Source organism: Solanum lycopersicum, chromosome 2 (genome assembly GCF_036512215.1).
Source record: "Solanum lycopersicum chromosome 2, SLM_r2.1".
Classification (NCBI taxonomy): domain Eukaryota; kingdom Viridiplantae; phylum Streptophyta; class Magnoliopsida; order Solanales; family Solanaceae; genus Solanum; species Solanum lycopersicum.
The window spans coordinates 63,277,761-63,296,931 of record NC_090801.1 but is presented as its reverse complement, the minus strand read 5'-3'; the positions used below and the strand labels follow the sequence as shown (position 1 = coordinate 63,296,931).

Below are 19,171 nucleotides of genomic sequence, written 5' to 3'. Positions count from 1 at the left end.
TTAGTTAATGATACACTAAAATTCTAAAATAAAATAATTATTCATAATACGAGAATCAAATACTGTATAAGAAAAAAAAAAAGAAAAAGAAGAAGACATTATCCCAAAAAAGGGTAGCCGTTTAATCTTGCATTGAAGGAGGCATGTGATTTATTTAGTCCACAATAACAAACCCCACATACCTTATGATCTGCTTCTGCTCAAAACCTTTTATCTCCACATCCCTATGTTGATTCATATATTACTCTCCAACAGATACACAATTTCCAGTAGGACCAACTAACAACCCTACTCCTTTCGTATAAGTTAATATGATTGATTATATTAAATGAATAGTATAAAATAGGATGTTATTAGTAGTGTTATGACAGTTCTAAATGTTTGGATAGTTAATTTATTACCACGGTAAAAATTTATTGATGTGAAATTAGATTATAGTGTAGTATCGAGACAGCTAATTACAACAGAGCAGCGCAGTCTAACCTTATAAAAGGAAAGCAGAATATATTAAATATTGCTCTCCAATAAAACACGGCGTTTGACCTCGTAAAAATCGTAAGACTGTCCAAGTCAGTCACCAAACCCCAACTCCTCCATTGCCAAACCTTGAAAGACCTTCTCAAGTTTCAATGTAAACAAATCCCTTTCAAACCTACTACTCCTAAAACATATTCGAACTCACCTTTCTTCTACCCCTTCTTCATTTCTCAATACAAAAACAAAACATTATTTCAAGACTCTGTTTTCTGACTTTTGTTGGTTGATTTTGAGGTTTGGGGTTATTCAAAGACTCAATTTTAAGAAATCTGATCTACGGTTTTGTTGTAGTTCAGAGGGTTTTTGAATTTTTGGGGTTTCATGGCGGATTTAGTGAAGCAGATCTTGACAAAGCCGATCCAGTTAGCAGACCAGGTGATAAAGGCAGCTGATGAGGCAAGTTCGTTCAAGCAAGAATGTACTGATCTCAGGTCCAAAACTGAGAAACTTGTGGCTCTTCTCCGACAGGCTGCACGCGCCGGCAACGACCTTTATGAACGGCCCACGCGTCGGATCATTGACGACACCGAACAAGTTCTTGAGAAAGCTTTGGCTCTTGTGCTCAAGTGCAGAGCCCATGGACTTGTTAAGCGAGTTTTTACCATCATCCCTGCTGCACAATTCCGTAAAATGTCTTCTCAATTGGAAAACTCCATTGGTGACGTGTCTTGGCTTCTCCGTGTTTCGGCTTCAGCTGATGAACGAGCTGATGACTGTTTGGGTCTCCCTCCTATTGCTGCGAATGAGCCAATTTTATGCCTAATTTGGGAGCAGATCGCTATTTTGTACACGGGTAGTGTTGATGACAGATCAGACGCGGCTAATTCGCTTGTTTCTTTAGCCAGAGACAATGACCGGTATGGGAAATTGATTATTGAAGAAGGTGGAGTTGGGCCATTGCTGAAATTATTGAAGGAAGGGAAATCAGAAGGTCAGGAGAATGCTGCTAGGGCAATTGGTCTTCTTGGGCGTGACCCGGAAAGCGTTGAACACATGATACATGCTGGGGTTTGCTCAGTGTTTGCGAAAATCCTCAAAGAAGGTCCTATGAAGGTTCAAGCAGTGGTGGCTTGGGCAGTATCTGAGCTTGCTGCTCATTATCCCAAATGTCAAGATCTTTTTCACCAGCATAATACAATTCGATTGCTGGTTAGTCATCTAGCTTTCGAGACGGTTCAGGAGCATAGCAAATACGCCATTGTCAGCAAAGCCACATCGATGCACCACGCTGTTGTCTTGGCTAGTAATACCAATGGTAGCGCTACCGATACAGCGCATAAGTTGATTGAGGATGATGACAAAAATCACACTCTTCCACATCCCTTGGGGAATAAGAAGCCTAGTCACATGCACAGTGTGGTTGCTACAGCAATGAAGGGTCAAATAAAACAGCCTCAGCAGAATCCTATCAATGGTTTAAATCAGACCAAGGTTAATGGAAATAACAGTCAGAAGCAAAATCAAGCGCACCACCACAGTCAGCATAGTCTTTCTTCATCTGGGCTGAATAATAAAGGGAGAGAGCTAGAGGACCCTGCTACTAAGGCTTATATGAAGGCAATGGCTGCAAGAGCACTATGGAAGCTTGCCAAGGGAAATTCGCCCATTTGTCGTAGTATCACTGAATCAAGAGCGTTGCTTTGTTTTGCAGTACTGTTAGAGAAAGGACCTGAGGATGTTCAGTATGATTCTGCTATGGCAATAATGGAAATAACATCAGTGGCGGAAGTAGACGCTGAGTTGAGAAGGTCAGCCTTCAAGCCTAATTCCCCTGCCTGCAAAGCTGTTGTTGATCAATTGCTAAGAATCATTGAACAAGCTGATTCAGATCTGCTTGTTCCATGTGTTAAAGCTATTGGGAGTTTGGCTAGGACTTTTCGAGCTACTGAGACAAGGATGATTACTCCATTAGTAAAACTGCTTGACGAGCGAGAAGCAGATATTTCTAAGGAAGCTGCCATTGCCCTAAAAAAATTTGCTAGCTCGGATAACTACCTTCACCTTGATCATTCCAAGGCAATCATAAGTGCTGGAGGTGCAAAACATCTGATCCAACTCGTTTACTTTGGTGAACAAATAGTTCAGAGTCCATCATTGCTTTTGCTATGCTACATTGCATTGCACGTTCCAGATAGCGAAGAGCTTGCTCAAGCTGAGGTGCTTACAGTTCTTGAATGGGCATCAAAACAGTCCTACTTGATTCAAGATGAATATATGGAGTCCTTACTGCAGGAAGCTAAAAGCAGGCTGGAACTGTATCAGTCCAGAGGATCAAGGGGATTCCATTAATTGCATCTGCAAAACTCAATGTGCATGATTTGTAAGTTGTTAGATGAAAAGTTTCTCTTTATATTTACAGTTTACTATGGATGGTCTTGGGAGTGTACATAAGATAGGTCTTTTTGTCTGCCCTAATGATATAGTGGAACACCCTGTTCACCGCATTCAAAAATCAAATGACTCCATTGTAATATTGTTCAGTTCTACAAGGTGTATTATTGTATCTAGGACACAGAATACCTTATTCTTTGGTTAATATTGATTGATATTCCATTTCTCAAAAATTTCTGGTTGTCAGTTTGTGATGCTTAAGGGCATTTCTCATTTTCCAAGGGAAACTCAGTTGCCCCAATGCCAACATAATCCCTTTGTTACAATGTAGCTATTCCTGAGGTGAGACCAATGGAAGTTAACTTAAAAGTGAATGATTTTTTAAAATTGTAGTATGCTAACTAAGGTAAATAACTCGAGACTTTTTTTTATTTTAATTTAACAATTTTGATAAATTGGGTTATAGGTAAATACGAATTTTGAGGTCAATGAATTTAGCTGAATACTTGTTTAGCTTTCTATTTTGATATAGCAGTAGTGTTTCTTGGGAGAAAGTGGCATGCATACCTTTGTATGAAGAAAGTGGTTTGCTCTCTAACAAGTAAAAATAATCTCATATTATTAGAGGGAGCTGAATAGTAGCTTAGTCATGGTAGAGAGGAGTAGGTTCAAGTAAAATTTGCAACTAATATCATATGTTAAGTCTACCCTACAAAGGCAGCTGCTGACTTCTCTTAAACCTCGTATAGCAAATGTGACCTTTTCTTTTTGCTGAGGTGGTGATTACAAGCCCCTGAATTTGACAAATGAAGACTCAAGATCCCCATGACATTTCAATAAAGAAACAGCAGCCAGGAGCCTTTTCTATTCTTTCTAGATACCTGAGAATGAACCGCGGGTATATACAAGGTCAAATTATTTATTTTAAGTTTTGAATCCCCAGAACACAATACCGATTTGCAGCTCATTGTTGCAGGCTTGAATCACCATGTTTCTTTTTCAGATCAGAAATATAAGAAATCAAAGTGGGCTCCAAAGGCCCCAGGTTGGATACTGGACGTTTTCAACCTGTCCTTCTTGTATTAGACAGTTGTTTTTAGGTTGGTGATTGCATACTTTATAACTTCAGCCAGCTTTCACAAACTCAATTTCGGCTATCTAACTTTTTTTTTAATCAATTGATTAAAAAGGTGTCCATACTTTATTTTTTCCTCTTTGATTGAGGGATTCACACTTCATCATCCAAGTACTTGACTACTCGAGAGTTGATAAACTTTCATTTACACTTCAATCGCGAAAACCATGAATTTTGGGAGAAATATTTGATTATTTATTTCAAAAAATATGATTTTTACTCGGAATTTATAATATTATCATTTTATAATGAACATGTTCTTTTAAAAAATAACTTTATAACATATTGTTGATAACAATCAACAACAGCAAAATAAGAATATGGACAAGGGCAATATATTAATCACATACTCAAATTTGTCGTTGATTCAGGATGAATTATAATTCATTAAAACAAACTGTTCTTTTTTCTCGATTTTGTCACTCAAATTAAAACTTGTACTTTTTCGGAGGAAGTAGATGATATTAGTTGGGTTAATACATGTCATTCTAATTAATTAGGGTTGACTGGTTAGTTAGTGGTTACTACTGGCCATTGGCTGCAAATTTCTTGTAATGTTAGCTGAAATAGTGCTAAGCTGTAAACTTTTGACAGGATATGTACAGTAAACATTTAGTATTTCTTTATTTTTAGTCAATAGCGATTGTAAAATGTGAATTAGGATATATGCAACAAAAGGGAATCATAACTTGTAAGAGCAAAGTCGTTGGAATATTTGATAATGTCATTGGCTAAAAGAACAAACTCATCATCTTCAATTAGATCAGTATGTAGAACTTTGAAAATGTAAATTAAGTAGGGGTGGCAAACCAGCCCAAAACTTTTTCGACCCAACAAATAACACATTGAATTAGTGAACTAAGGACCCGTTTGGTAGGAAGTATTAATCAAAGCAATTCATGGATTAAAATATAGTCCAACAAAAACATTGTTTGATTACTTTATTTAACTTAATCCATGGATTAGTTATACCTCATACAAAGTCTTATTTTATCCCTAGGAAAGGGAAGGATAGCTAATCCAAGATTTAGCAATCCTTGGATAAGACCCCTTAAATGACTAAATTATTCCCAAATCTTTTTTCCTATTTTTTTTTGTAATTCATGTTCTTTTTTTATTTATACGAGAATATTTATAAATGTTCGTTTAATTTCTCCAAATTTATTCCATGTAATTTGATGATTTCACAAACTAATATTTTTTCTCCATGTTTGAGTTGTTATGTTAGGTTGATTTTTTGTTTTTAAATATAGTTAGTCAATGACCACGTGAACTATTTTTTTTTTTTTAAAAAATAAGCTAGGCGTATTTGAACAATTTAAGTAGCCTTAAATTCATGTTAAGTTCAAGGTATATTTGACCAACAAAAAATTAGAAATATACCATGTGACATATCACACCTCAAAATTAATAATATTTTTATATATTTTTTTAATATTTAACTTGACTAGTTAAATGAAACATAATCTCACAATAACTAAAGGGTATAATAGGAAATAAATTTTTTCTAAAGTTTTAAGCCAAACTAAGACTAGATAAGAAATAATGAACCAAACACTTGCTAAAAAATAATCTCCGCGCTATTAAATCCAACATTACTAATCCATGCAAAACTAATTCCTGCATTATGCATCTTTATACCAAACGACCCCTAATTGTTAAATGTTTTTAACACTAAATATGAAATAATTCTTTATCTGATTTAATGTCACTCTTATTAAAATTTAAATTAGTTTACGTCACAATTCTATTTTATGTTTTTAAATAAAAGACATTTCTTTTCTTTGGGCTCAATATTTAAAATGTAAAAAGGATACTACTCATACGAAGAGTTTCACCTAATGCAATGTATGATTTAATCTTAAACTTATTTTACCATAACTTCTTTCATCTTAAAATTATGTTACGTTGTTAATTGTTAATAACTGGACATCAATTTTCACGCCTTATTTAAGAAAAGGGGAGGAGGGGGGGGGGGGGGGGGCGGGGGATGCTTAACCCATATTCTTGAAAATACATACAGATTTCATATTTGCATGAAACATAAATTTAAAATTATGATTTTTAAAATTTAAAGTTGCGTTTGAATATACATTTTATTTGATTTTGTTAATAAGTTTGTGAGTGGAAAATCGATTTGAACGAATTTTTAAAAACTTATAAAATGATAAAATCTTATGGCCAAATAAATATTTAAAAATATATTTTCAAAATCTGATACAATCTTATGGCCAAATAAATATTTTAAAACAAATTTTCAAAATCTATGAACAAAATTCAAATGATAGCTAACTCTTATGAGTTTGCCTTATTGTTTTGGTGGCGTAAAAATTATTTAACATGTAATATTGATTTGGTAATAGCAGATGACTGATAAATAACAAGTTATATTATCCCAAATATCATAAGTACTTTTGTTAGTGTCACAACTCATAAATCAAGGTTATTTTCTTCGCTTCGTTTTTTGTTTGGTGTCTGGAGCTTATATTGAAGCTCCAATTAAATTTGAATCGCGTATTACAGAGTCCTTCGAGATGATGGCACTAGTGTGATGTGTGCATATAAGTTAGTATAAGTTAAATTGTTACATGAAATATGTGTTTTGGTTGGAATCCATAAATATCAAGAAGATTGTTGTTGGCCACAAATTAGTTAGAAACTGAGTGCCAAAAGAGCAAAGGGTAAGGGCTGTAGAATCATACACTTCTCTTATCCTCACATCCAATCTCCTCCACCCAATTCATAATCCACTACCCAATCTCTACTAAAAACATCCCAATTCCCATTTCTCCTTATTTTTCCTTCTTCACCATTCCCCCCCTCTTAATTCTCTTTACTCATAATTCATAAAAAAACATGGCTACTGCAGTAAGTGCTGCAGTTTCTCTTCCTTCATCCAAGTCCACCTCCTTTTCCTCTAGAAACTCCATCATCTCTACAGACAAAATCAACTTCAACAAGGTAAAATTCAATCTACTTCTTTTGCAAATTGTGATATAACTGACTATGAAATTAATAATTTGTAATGACAGGTGCCCTTGTACTACAGAAATGTGTCTGGTGCTAGTAGATTAGTTTCTATCAGAGCCCAAGTGACCACTGAGGCTCCTGCTAAAGTTGAGAAGATTTCAAAGAAACAGGAGGAAGGTGTGATTGTCAATAAATTCAGGCCAAAGGAACCTTATGTTGGTAGATGTCTGCTAAACACTAAGATCACTGGTGATGATGCACCTGGTGAAACTTGGCATATGGTTTTCAGCACTGAGGGTATGCTCTTAATCTAACAAATCAATAGTTTTTGTTTTCTTGTATAAATTCTGTGGATCTTTCAGAAACAACCTCTCTACCTTTCACTAGGTAGGGGTAAATTTTGTTTGAGCTGAATTAATTTTAATGGGTTGATCAGGAGAGGTCCCATATAGAGAAGGACAATCCATTGGGGTAATTGCTGATGGTGTTGATGCCAATGGGAAGCCTCACAAGCTTAGATTGTACTCAATTGCTAGCAGTGCCCTTGGTGACTTCGGTGACTCCAAAACTGTAAGCTTTGAGTTCGTATATATTCACAAAATTTCAAATATTACAGTTAACTCTTAACAGATTGATAAGCATATGTTTTGAGTGTGATTAATATTGGCGTGATTATCATTTCTACCAATAACTATAGGTGATACATTATGCAAATTCCAAAATACTCATAGTTGTTTTGGGGTCTGCCAGTAAAGGTAACGGTAGAAAATTTGAGATTATATACTATAGGGTGATACGTTAGACTATTTGAGCCCGTTTGGATCGGCTATTGACTTTTTGGCTTATGAATCATAAGCCAAAAATCACAAGTTAGGATTTCTAACTTAAGACTTTTGACTTATTTTGTTTTATCTTTCTGCATAAAAGCACCTAAAATAAGCCAACCGTCCTAATATTACTAGTATAGGGGCCTGCAAGTTTTACGGTGAACAAAAGTATCTGAACTTGAGGTTTTATTCAGGTTTCCCTGTGTGTCAAGAGGCTTGTGTACACCAATGACAAAGGGGAAGAAGTTAAAGGAGTTTGCTCAAACTTCTTATGTAAGAACTCACGACTCCCTAATTTCATAGGCGATGTTAAGGTTTATCCATTTTATTTTAGTTCGACTATTCATAATATATAGTAGGAGTACTAGCTTCTGCTTGTTCTATACTTATGAAACTACAAATGTTACGATATCAGGTGACTTGAAGCCTGGAGCAGAGGTCAAGATTACTGGACCTGTAGGCAAAGAAATGCTCATGCCTAAAGATCCAAATGCCACCGTTATAATGGTGAATTTTGTTTGTAGCTACATTGTTGTCATCTCAGATATATCTGCTGCCTGTCAATTTGACTTATGCATTATTTTTAATTTGAATTTGTGTCTCAGCTTGCCACTGGAACTGGAATTGCTCCTTTCCGTTCATTCCTGTGGAAAATGTTCTTTGAGAAACACGAGGATTACAAGGTACACAAAATAAATATTTCTTTGATTGTTTCTCTTCATTCTTAATTTAATTGGCTATTCAGCATATGCTAGGAAAAGAAGTAAAAGAAAAAAATTGCTTGGTTACCGTCAAAGCCTTCTCTAGTCTGAACTAAAGCAATAAGTATAGGCCAATATGCTGTCTATTTAAGTGTTCTATCTAATGAGTTCAAGTTACGCATAAAAGTAGGAGTTTTAGATGGATGACGCGGTGAACTATAAAGTGCTATTTGAGTCAAGGATGAATGTTTATTAAACATTTAAAATAACCAAACATTGGTTTACTCAGAAATGGTTGTGGGATTTACATTGAGTATGTAGTTGTTGTAGTTTATTCAAAGGTTCAGCAGAATTTCATTGTAGTGTTATGTAGCAATTCTTTTTTTAACCTCCGATCATTAATCTGCTGATTGACATGGATTTGGTGTTATGTAGTTCAACGGTACAGCATGGCTTTTCTTGGGTGTTCCCACCAGCAGCTCACTACTTTACAAGGAGGTGATTTTCTAGCATATCGATAACTTTTTGATCTCCACAGTTTACTGAGCTGAATCGAAGTATTTCTATCAAAGTTGATCATATTTTGAAGTCTGGACTTATCATGTTGCTATGTTGTAGGAATTCGAGAAAATGAAGGAGAAGGCCCCAGAAAACTTCAGATTGGACTTTGCTGTGAGCAGAGAGCAAACGAACGAAAAGGGTGAAAAGATGTACATTCAAACCAGAATGGCTCAATATGCTGAAGAACTATGGACTTTGCTCCAAAAAGACAACACCTTCATCTACATGTGTGGACTCAAGGGCATGGAGCAGGGAATTGATGAAATTATGTCTTCACTTGCAGAAAGAGATGGTAACATATGTCAAAACTATGTCGTCATTTTTTCCACACATTGATAAAATCCACACACTTTACTCATTCACTCTAAATATGCATTAATCAGTTTGGAACTAATATAACCGACCCCAACTTGCTTGGGATTAAGGCATAGTTGTTGTTACTGTGGTATATATATCGATCCGAAGCTTACATTTGCTTCACTTTTGAAGGTATTGTCTGGGCGGACTACAAGAAGCAATTGAAGAAGGCAGAGCAATGGAATGTTGAAGTTTACTAAATATTTTTACTTTTCTTTGTACAAATATGAGCCAACATTATGCTTCTCTCCCCCTGCATCCATGTAGATAGGTAAATTTTTCCTTTGAAATTTTAATTTCATTTTTTGGGACTTCCCTTTTTAAATCTATGTGTATCTTTTAATGAATCGGTGTATTGGCATTTGTCCCTCTAAAAAGTTGAATTTTGAGGGCATGGATCAATAACATATAGCTGAATCAACCAAAAATCACAATATCTTGTTCTTTTTTTCATTTTCTCAACTACAATATCCTTTGTTGAGGTATGGGTCTATGTAGTTCTTTATGAATTTATAATTTATGTTTATTATATTAAGATATTTATTTTTACACGTAAAAGATACACCAAAATCTTTACAATGTGGTTTTCCTTTTATTCAAACAGTAAAGGACTGTGAAGCAAATTGCCATTATTTAAAACATTTGCCATCTTTTATACAGCTGTATTTATCAACATCTACAGAACAAAATATAATGATATTTGGTTATCAATTAGTACAATATAAACAAATTATAGGGTATACATTTCCAAAGTTAGGTAGCTCTTTTTAACTTTTTAGCACGTACAAAAATCATAGTGATTCAGTCTATTGAAATTTTCAGAGATTCAAATTTTTACATTATGAAAAAAAATAAATAATACAACTACTCCTATCACGAAATAAAAAGTAAATAAAAAACATTAGAGAAATTTATAACAAACTTAGATCCAAACCTAGCCGAAAAGCGCTAACGCCGCCTTTTAAAACGGTTTTAGACGCAGAAACCGTATTTAGGGTTCCCCTAGACTTCTCTTTAATAAAAAAATAAAATATCTGTCATAGAATTAGAACATTCTCAAGGGTTTTGCGGAGTTCCGATCAATAGATTGGTTAGGAATGGCGGTGGAGGCATCCAGAATGACAGGAACAGTTTCTAAGTTCAGTAACCCAAAGGGTTACGGTTTCATCAAACCTGATGATGGATCCGAAGATCTGTTCGTTCATCAATCAGAGATCAAATCTGATGGCTACCGTTCTCTCTACGAAGGCCAGAAAGTGGAGTTCACCATGACTGTGAAGGGAGATAAGTACCAGGCTATTGATGTCACTGGGCCCGATGGCGCTCCTCTCGATAGTGGCCGCAATGGCAGGGGAAATAGTAACAGTCGTGGGGGTGGGGGTTACGGTTATGGTGGTGATGATGGTGGTTATCGGAGGAACGGCAATGATGGTGGGTATCGTAGCGCCGGTGAGTGTTATAACTGTGGAAGGACGGGACATTTGGCTAGGGACTGTGATCGCAACAGTGGAGGTGGAGGAGGTGGCAGAGGCGGGTGTTATAACTGTGGTGCTGCTGGACATTTAGCTAGGGATTGTGACCGTAGTAGTGGTGGTGGTGGTGGAGGAGGAGGAGCAAGTGGTGGTGTCTGTTACACTTGCGGTGGGTATGGCCATATGGCTCGAGATTGCCCGAGTGCTGGACGTGTTGGCGGCCGTGGTGGAGGAGGTAGTGGGGCTTGTTATTCATGCGGTGCACAAGGACACTTGGCTAGAGACTGTCCCGGTGGTGGTGGTAGTAATTTTGGGAGATCTGGGGGTGGTAGTGGAGGAAGCAAGTGTTACAACTGTGGAGAGGCGGGCCACTTTGCTAGAGAATGCACTAGCCAATCCGTGAACTGATCATGTAAATGATCTTTCTCTTTATTCCCTACACCCTCTTAGTACTCATTTTCTTAGCAGTGACATGTTTTTCCAGTTTTTCTTTGATTAGCTATATGACCGGTTGTGCTTTCGGAGTAGCTCTACCGAGCTGTTTGAATTCATGTTCTTGGGATGCAAAGTTTTAGTTAATGATTTATATACAAGTATATAAAAAGGCTGAAGGTTCGATTCTTGCACTTTAAGCACATCTTTTATGCTTATATTATGATACCGTATACAATACACACATATAATTGTGCTTCATGGGGAAAACATGAGAATTCACACGATGCTGATTAAGTTAGGTGACTCAGTTGTAACCCTGATACACCAAGGCCAAGCTTGTCCTACAATATTGCCCTCTGTTTGGAATCTTTGTCATCTCTGCTTGTGCTTATACTTGTAATTGTCTTGTTTGTTTGTCGAGAATATGCTGCTTTGTTGTTCATTTTGAACAACAACAACACAGCCAATAGGTCTGGGAGGGTGGTTTGTACCGATCCTTACCCCTACTAGTAATCAAATATTCAACCTAGTGTTTTCATTTAGATGTCAATCGGAAATTCTTTTAATTGCCGATTAGACATATCCCACCACATTCCGTATCTGAACACTGGTTTAATTTCCAAACCAGCAAATAGTGCTTGTGATCTTTTCCTTTTATAATAAGAGTTGTCGTTTATGGAAAGAGTTGTCTTCAAACAAGTAATCTAGCTAAGTGTCCTAAGCTGACTGTTCTGTTCTTATTGAAGTTATGATTCTTTCTAAAATTTGTTTTTTTCCGTTAGATTTTATATCAAATAAAAAAATGTCATAGAGTCCAAATCTCTCTTCACATCCCTTGTAGTTCCCTTTTTTTTACACTGACAATTATCACCAGCTAATGTTATTGCCATCTTACTTTTGAAAAAAGTTGGAATACTGGACAAATAAACATGTAAAACAACTGAAATGGAAGGATGAATAATATATTCAAACAACACTTTGAATTACTGTTTGGCGACGTGAGAGATGTGGTAGAGAAGATTTGCTCTAGTGATAGTGAGAGTCACTTATGCTTGCATCGCATAGTAGCAGCGAGTTGTCTCAATGTGACCTATATATGTTACTGGTTTGAGCCCTAGAATCAACCACTCATGCTTGCATCAAGGTAGGTTATCCACATTATATCTCCTTGGGATACGTCCATTTCATGGATGACAGACCTTTCAATGTCAGACATTTCGTGCACCAGGTGCGTTAGTTAGTTGGTGTCAAATGAAGTATTCAATTTTTCAGAATTAGCTGAGAATATATTTTTGCAAATGTTTAGTTTTGAAATAACATTTGATCTTAACTAGCATGGGATTGAATAATTGTAGTATAGTTGATTGAAATAGAACCATTTTTTTCTTTTTAATAATTTTATTGATCATGTGAGAGAGACTTGTGGTTCCACAATGTCCTTTTGTTGAATATTCTGGTCTTTCAAATTCTGTAGTAGCTTGGTGCCAGAACTCTGTGGTCATATTATCAGAATCATGAGTCAAAGTTCACAGAAATAATCTCTCTTTCTTTGTCAATTGGCTTATTTAGGTCTGTTTGCTTTATTTTACTTTTGCACATCTTGCTAAAATTATATGGGAAGGGTTTGTGTGGTTCAGGGACTAAACATAGAACTTAATGATGTTCTTTAGTGTAAGGAATCTTCATGCCCTTTGGCTATTGATGCATGAAGCGGTGAAGCCAGTAGTTTTGTTTGAGATAAGAAGGGATTAGGGCTCAGGATTTGAGTTAATTTAATCACTTCTTGAGGGCAGAGCTGTGCTCGGTCTATCATGTTGTCCTTGAAGGATTTTACAGACTGCACTTTTTGTAGGCTGTTCTAGTTCTGTCTGCCCCTTTGTGGCTTTGGTCTATCATGTTGTCCTTGAAGGATTTTACAGACTGCACTTTTTGTAGGCTGTTCTAGTTCTGTCTGCCCCTTTGTGGCTTTGGTCTATCATGTTGTCCTTGAAGGATTTTACAGACTGCACTTTTTGTAGGCTGTTCTAGTTCTGTCTGCCCCTTTGTGGCTTTGGTCTATCATGTTGTCCTTGAAGGATTTTACAGACTGCACTTTTTGTAGGCTGTTCTAGTTCTGTCTGCCCCTTTGTGGCTTTGGTCGTGGAATGATTATGATTTATGACATTTTCTGGTAATAGATGGTTGACATGGGAAGATCCACTAGTCTAGCCTTTATGGATTCTGTGTGAAGATGCAATTTGGATTCACTATTGAACAGTTGAAGTGCGAAATAGTGGAAGTTAGAAATTATCTAATCCTAGAACCGATCTGTTTTCTTCAAACAAAGTTTTGGAACTTCGCTTAAGATAAATAGCTAGCTGAAGTTGGGTCTACTGCCAAGTGTTGAATCTAGAATTTGCCAAGTGTTGAATCTAATCACTATTTTGAGGAAATGAGAATTAGCCTTGTTGTTCCGGCTGAACTCCCCCATGCCTCTCAGCTTGCTTCTCCTTTGTAATCCTTTCCTGTGAAGTTTTTAAACCAAGTTTTCTTCCTTGTGGAGAAGGTAACTGATGACTTTGAATCCTTGATTCTTCATCTTAGTTTTGTTTAGTGCATCTATCCTTGAAATTCTTCCTGGCCAGGGTCAAATTTGGGCTAGTGGTGAAGTGTCTACTATCCTAGACATTTAAACGGTAGTGTTTGAATTCATTTACTGTTCAAGTTCTCCCAGGAAGTATAGAATTGAGTTAATAATTGGACTGATTTATATTACGAGTGATTTGAGATAGTATGGTGCTTAACCAAAGGGCTTTTCTTCCCTGTGTTTGTTTTTCCTCTAGATTCAAAAACTAGAAGGGAGGTGAAGCGTAAGCTCTTATGTCTCTGTGTTAATGTTTGACTATATGTGTGGAACATTATTTTTTACTGTAAAGTTAATATGTAACTTGGGTTTAATCAAGGCATTCCACATTAAAAACCTACTAAAACATAATGTGTTGTATTGGTTTATTTTCACTTTTTTTTATCCCCAATAGAATCATTGACTGCAACAGTATATGGTTTTGCCATTGCTTAATGAACAATGGTAAAACTTTTGATTGAATGGTTTGTAGTGATTATTCCCTTTGGAAATACTAGTTCGACCAGTATTGTGTCTTCTTTTGCTTTGCATCGTACCCAAAAGTTAACCCATACTTGCAGGAGGAGGAATCAGAATCACATGTGCTCTTTCAATACTTTTTCATAAACAATTACAGCTTTCAACTAGTTAACGCCTGCTTATAGTAGACGATATAAGCGTCCACTTTGCTTTTCCTTTTTCAATTTTTTTGGGCTACAGTGAAAAGATCTTAGTTTATATATATATATATATATATATATATATATATATATATATATATATATATATATATATATATTTTATTGATTTCTATCTTTGGCCTATGTAATCTGTTTTTCCAGTTTTTGCTCATTTTAGGTAATATATAACAACCATAATTTTAAGTATGCATGTTTTTAAAATCCCCCACCTCATTTTTTTTAAACTTCTATAATTGAAATAGTGTAGTAACATATTTTTAGATTGAAGAGAGTATGAACTATCAAACTCTTGTCCATTTCGATTTTGATCTTTGTGACGTAATTACAGAAAACATATTAGAAATAATACTAGTCTACTTCTTTCGATTCAGTTTGTTTGTTTTTTTCATTTCAAATTTTTAAATATCAAATTTAAGATAAAAGAAAGATTAAATCTAAATTCCAAATATTATTTAATGTAACATAGCAATTCTGGTCTAGTTATAACATACTATATTTTCTTAAAATCAGAAGAATAAAAAAACGATATGAATCTTTGCGGCTGATGTTCTGTTTCATAATGATGGGTCCCATACCTATCTTTCGAAGGCCCATAGGGCCGTTGGTTTTAGCCGTCATTAAACTCCCTCCCGACCTTCCCCATACCCAAAAGTCCCTCCTCCTCTTATTTCTCTTTAAAGTCTCTAATTACCATTCTATTTAAATCCTCCTTCAATACACATCCTCCTTACTACAAATATTTTTACTAATTACCCCTCTTCTCTTAATTTATTACAACCCATTTTCAGCGGAGCCGACCACACTCTGGCGGTGTTGGTTGTCTTCCCCTTTAACGTCGGTTCTAAGTTTTCCCTATAAATAAATATCTGACATTTAAAAACTTAGATTCAACATTTTACTACTTCTCCACATTGCCAAAACAATTCTCTTCAAATAAAATACAATGGAGAAAGCTCAAGTTTTCCTTCTCCCCCTCCTTGCTTTATGTTTCGTATTCCTAATTTCAGGTAAGACTTTGGTTCTGCTTGATACTTGTTGTTGTTTAGTTTGAAGTATTGCCGTATTCATTTTTGTTAATTTTTTTGGAAAAAAAAAACAAAACAGGGGTGTCATCAGCAACATTTACATTAGTAAACCAGTGCAGTTATACAGTATGGCCGGGGATATTATCTGGGGCTGGAACATCCCCGGTTTCTCCTACTGGATTTCAGCTGAATCCAGGACAGGCCATTCCCGTTTCTGTTCCGGCGGGTTGGTCAGGTCGTTTATGGGGTCGGTCTTTTTGCTCCCAAGATTCGGCAACGGGTAAATTCACTTGCGTAACAGGTGATTGCGGCTCCGGAACATTAGAGTGCACCGGCGGAGCTGCTCCGCCGGCGACTTTAGCGGAGTTCACACTCAACGGAGCCGATGGGCTTGACTTCTACGACGTTAGTTTAGTGGATGGTTATAACTTGCCCATGTTAATAACCCCACAAGGTGGAACCGGTTCCGGAAACTGTTCTGCAACTGGGTGTGTGGTTGATCTGAACGGGCCATGTCCGTCGGAGCTAAAGCTTGTGAGTACCGGCAGTGGCGGAGGTGCCGATGAGTGCGTGGCGTGCAAAAGCGCGTGTGAAGCGTTTGGGGATCCAAGATATTGTTGTAGTGGGGCCTATGCTACGCCTGATACATGCAAGCCAACTGATTACTCAGAATTCTTCAAGAATTCATGCCCGCGCGCATACAGCTATGCGTATGATGATGGAACCAGCACCTTCACTTGTGCTTCTGCAGATTATGTCATCACATTCTGTCCTGCTCCTTCAACTAGGTACATTCATATACCCTTGGGTTAAATTTTAAAAAAATTATTTGATCATGAAATTTAATTAGTTTATACGCAATAAACATAGGATGTTAACATTTAATTAACTATTGATATTAACATTTTTACAGTACAGTTTAATCAATTATAACAAGGAGTCAAAGATGTAGTAGTATGCATGCAAATTAGAAGAGCTTTTTTAGGTGGACATTTATTGAACAATTAACATGGGTTGCAAACGTTTCATGGATATAGGAAATGGGAGCATTTACCTTTTGATAATCTTATAATGGGTCACACCAAAAAAGGATTATATTGTTGGTTTCATTTGAAGCAAACCTTAAGTTGAGAGTATGGTGGGGTATTAATTGGGGACCCATGTGCGTTGTGTACCATACATAAGCCTTTTCTTCCTAATAGTCGGTTTGTTGTGTCCTATCTATTTTTAAAAAATTATCTATATGGTTTTCATGTTAGGTAGATTCATTATGTCCCTAACAAATCGAGGCACCGTCCATGTTATACTATGTCACCTTAAAAAAATATTAATTCCATAATATATAATGATTTTGCAGTCAGAAATCATCTGGAGGACAATACACTGGTGGTGGCAGTAACGTTTCATTGATCAGTAGCAGTGGCGTTTTAGCCTATGGTCCATTACCAAGCTTGATGATCTCCATTTTAGCAGTTATATTTTTGATCTATAAGAATTGAAGTGGGTCAAGCCCTCGACAGTTTTTTGGCCTCAAAAGTTATTGTTGCGGTCAAGCAGAAAATATACCATGTGAGCTCAATTGACCAAAGTCGGCCAATTTTTTGGACACTTTCAAGAATTGGTATCCATGTGGCGTGGGAATCTCTGTTTTCTTGTTTTTTTGATTAAAAAGGCTGCATGAAGAGAGAGCACTATGGGGGAAAAAAGAAAACAACAAGTGAACTAATTAAAGAGGGTTGGTTGAGATTATATTTTAGCAGGTTTTGTAAATAAATAATATTTCAAGTGTAGACAAGTTTTAGCGGCATGAGGCTTCGATCATTTTTATTTGTCAAGTAATGCCCTTACTGATGTTGACAATCTCAAGAGTTTTTATGTGCATAACTTGACATTATTTTTTGGAGGGCCTAAATTGACCACTGTAATTTTAGTAATAGTAATAACCTTTTATCTTTATATAATTGAGGGACACACCATAAGCAGTTGAATGGAGAAACCCTTGAAGTCTGAATGCGCATATGTTAATAGTGTAATATACCACCGGATATTTTACACTTCAACGTGTTATTTAACTTGATAATATGGTATTTTTGTGTTCCAATTATGAGTCTGTGCAAGTAAATACTTGAATTTATATAAAGTTGAACAACTAGGATATATACATCTTATATTACTTATAACACTACATATATATCTATTTTATTCAAGTTTCTTTAATTTAAACATTTATTTGTGTAGTTTAAAAAGTTAAAAGAAGTGTACTGTTACGTGGAATGAAAAACGAATGTGAGAGTGCAGCCCATGTGGAAGGCTGAATTGCTTTTTTGGCCTAATCAGACATTCGTGGCCATGAGTAAGATTTGCTCATATCACAGGCCATGAGTAACTTTACTATACACAAACCAAAGCAATCACCTTATTTATCATTCAAATTTTCAACTTCAAATCATCAGCCATTACAAAAAAGAAGAGAAAAAGTCATTAACAACAAAGTCAAATTTGCTTTGACAGATCACTCCATCACCATGCATGTGGATAAAAAATTCAAGTGTCATGTACAAGCCGCTAGACTAAAAGGGTATGATCATATCCCCAATAAGGGAAGAAAAAATATATACACGGTATGATCAGAAATTCTAATTGGAAATTAATCACTTTCTCTCAAATCTAAAGCAAGCATTAATTCCCAATTTGATCTTTAGATATAATATAACATGAAGAGATAAAAAGAGCTATGCCCACTTCATAAAGTCCTCAAGTTTCAACATACAAATTTTATGTTCCGTAGATAATGCATTACTAAATTAAATAATTGCTTTTGTGTGTCGTTCATCCATATCTTTAGCTTAATTTCTATTTTAAGTGGTAATCTAATGAGACAAATCCAAGAAATATAACGAAAATTAAGGGAAAAGAGATACCTCCATTTTGCTGCGTAAATTTGTTTTTTTTTTCATTTTATGCGTACAATATGTGCTTCATCATACTTTTTACATTATATCTTAATTTCTCAAGGCGGTGTGTATCCCTCAGTCCAAGGGTAGGCACTATTTTACACCGTGGTTCAAAAATCATTAATAAATTGATTAATTATTTTATTTTGTTCTTTGTTTATTTTAATGTGCATAAAAATAAATTAGAAAATATACATAGAGTATAGGAATAGCTAGTATTGAGAATTGTTCACGTTCAAAAAGAAACAATATTAATTGTACGGGTAACATGAGAAAGAATATAATCAATTTTATTATGATTTAATAAGTTTATTGAAATGTTTATCTAATATAGGACCGAAGGAAGTATATTATAAACAAACCCAAAAAGCTATGATTTTCTTGGTACGTACGTAGATCCAAAATGCTTACTTATGTCCTAACAAGGCACCGTCCATGCTCAGTCATTAATAGTTTTAATACTGTAATATCAGGTCACATTATTACTATGGTGTTACAATAATAATATAATAACAACAACAACAATAATAATAATAATATTTTTTTGTTTTGTTTTATTTTTT

At 35.6% G+C, this 19,171-nt stretch overlaps 4 protein-coding genes across 4 annotated transcripts; all 4 read left to right on the top strand.

The window, feature by feature from the left end:
• Positions 1-3,101, top strand: LOC101260985 (protein CELLULOSE SYNTHASE INTERACTIVE 1-like). Its single transcript, XM_004232446.5, has one exon. It carries the CDS (start codon positions 859-861, stop codon positions 2,824-2,826), a length of 1,968 nt encoding a protein of 655 aa, XP_004232494.1. The 5' UTR covers positions 1-858; the 3' UTR covers positions 2,827-3,101.
• A 3,490-nt stretch (positions 3,102-6,591) lies between these two features.
• Positions 6,592-9,847, top strand: LOC101261284 (ferredoxin--NADP reductase, leaf-type isozyme, chloroplastic). The gene is made up of 9 exons (XM_004232447.5): positions 6,592-6,964; positions 7,036-7,270; positions 7,410-7,543; positions 7,995-8,073; positions 8,216-8,307; positions 8,406-8,483; positions 8,937-8,999; positions 9,120-9,354; positions 9,552-9,847. Exons 1-9 carry the CDS (start codon positions 6,860-6,862, stop codon positions 9,617-9,619), a joined length of 1,089 nt encoding a protein of 362 aa, XP_004232495.1. The 5' UTR covers positions 6,592-6,859; the 3' UTR covers positions 9,620-9,847.
• Positions 9,848-9,904: 57 nt separating this feature from the next.
• LOC101261566 (glycine-rich protein 2-like) lies at positions 9,905-11,523 on the top strand. The gene has a single exon (XM_004232448.5). The coding sequence runs from the start codon at positions 10,517-10,519 to the stop codon at positions 11,297-11,299; it is 783 nt and encodes a 260-aa protein (XP_004232496.1). The 5' UTR covers positions 9,905-10,516; the 3' UTR covers positions 11,300-11,523.
• A 3,812-nt stretch (positions 11,524-15,335) lies between these two features.
• Positions 15,336-17,566, top strand: LOC101261870 (pathogenesis-related thaumatin-like protein 3.5). The gene is made up of 3 exons (XM_004232449.5): positions 15,336-15,636; positions 15,734-16,442; positions 17,012-17,566. Exons 1-3 carry the CDS (start codon positions 15,573-15,575, stop codon positions 17,151-17,153), a joined length of 915 nt encoding a protein of 304 aa, XP_004232497.1. The 5' UTR covers positions 15,336-15,572; the 3' UTR covers positions 17,154-17,566.
• The last annotated feature ends 1,605 nt before the right edge of the window (positions 17,567-19,171 follow it).

Excerpts from the sequence above, each read along its gene's own strand:
- LOC101260985 (XM_004232446.5), top strand. The coding sequence starts at position 859 with ATGGCGGATTTAGTGAAGCAGATCTTGACAAAGCCGATCCAGTTAGCA.
- LOC101261284 (XM_004232447.5), top strand. The coding sequence starts at position 6,860 with ATGGCTACTGCAGTAAGTGCTGCAGTTTCTCTTCCTTCATCCAAGTCC. Across the intron at positions 7,544-7,994 it reads ACTTCGGTGACTCCAAAACT|GTTTCCCTGTGTGTCAAGAG; the intron begins GTAAGCTTTGAG and ends GGTTTTATTCAG. Across the intron at positions 8,484-8,936 it reads AGAAACACGAGGATTACAAG|TTCAACGGTACAGCATGGCT; the intron begins GTACACAAAATA and ends GGTGTTATGTAG.
- LOC101261566 (XM_004232448.5), top strand. The coding sequence starts at position 10,517 with ATGGCGGTGGAGGCATCCAGAATGACAGGAACAGTTTCTAAGTTCAGT.
- LOC101261870 (XM_004232449.5), top strand. The coding sequence starts at position 15,573 with ATGGAGAAAGCTCAAGTTTTCCTTCTCCCCCTCCTTGCTTTATGTTTC. Across the intron at positions 15,637-15,733 it reads TTTCGTATTCCTAATTTCAG|GGGTGTCATCAGCAACATTT; the intron begins GTAAGACTTTGG and ends AAAACAAAACAG. Across the intron at positions 16,443-17,011 it reads TGTCCTGCTCCTTCAACTAG|TCAGAAATCATCTGGAGGAC; the intron begins GTACATTCATAT and ends ATGATTTTGCAG.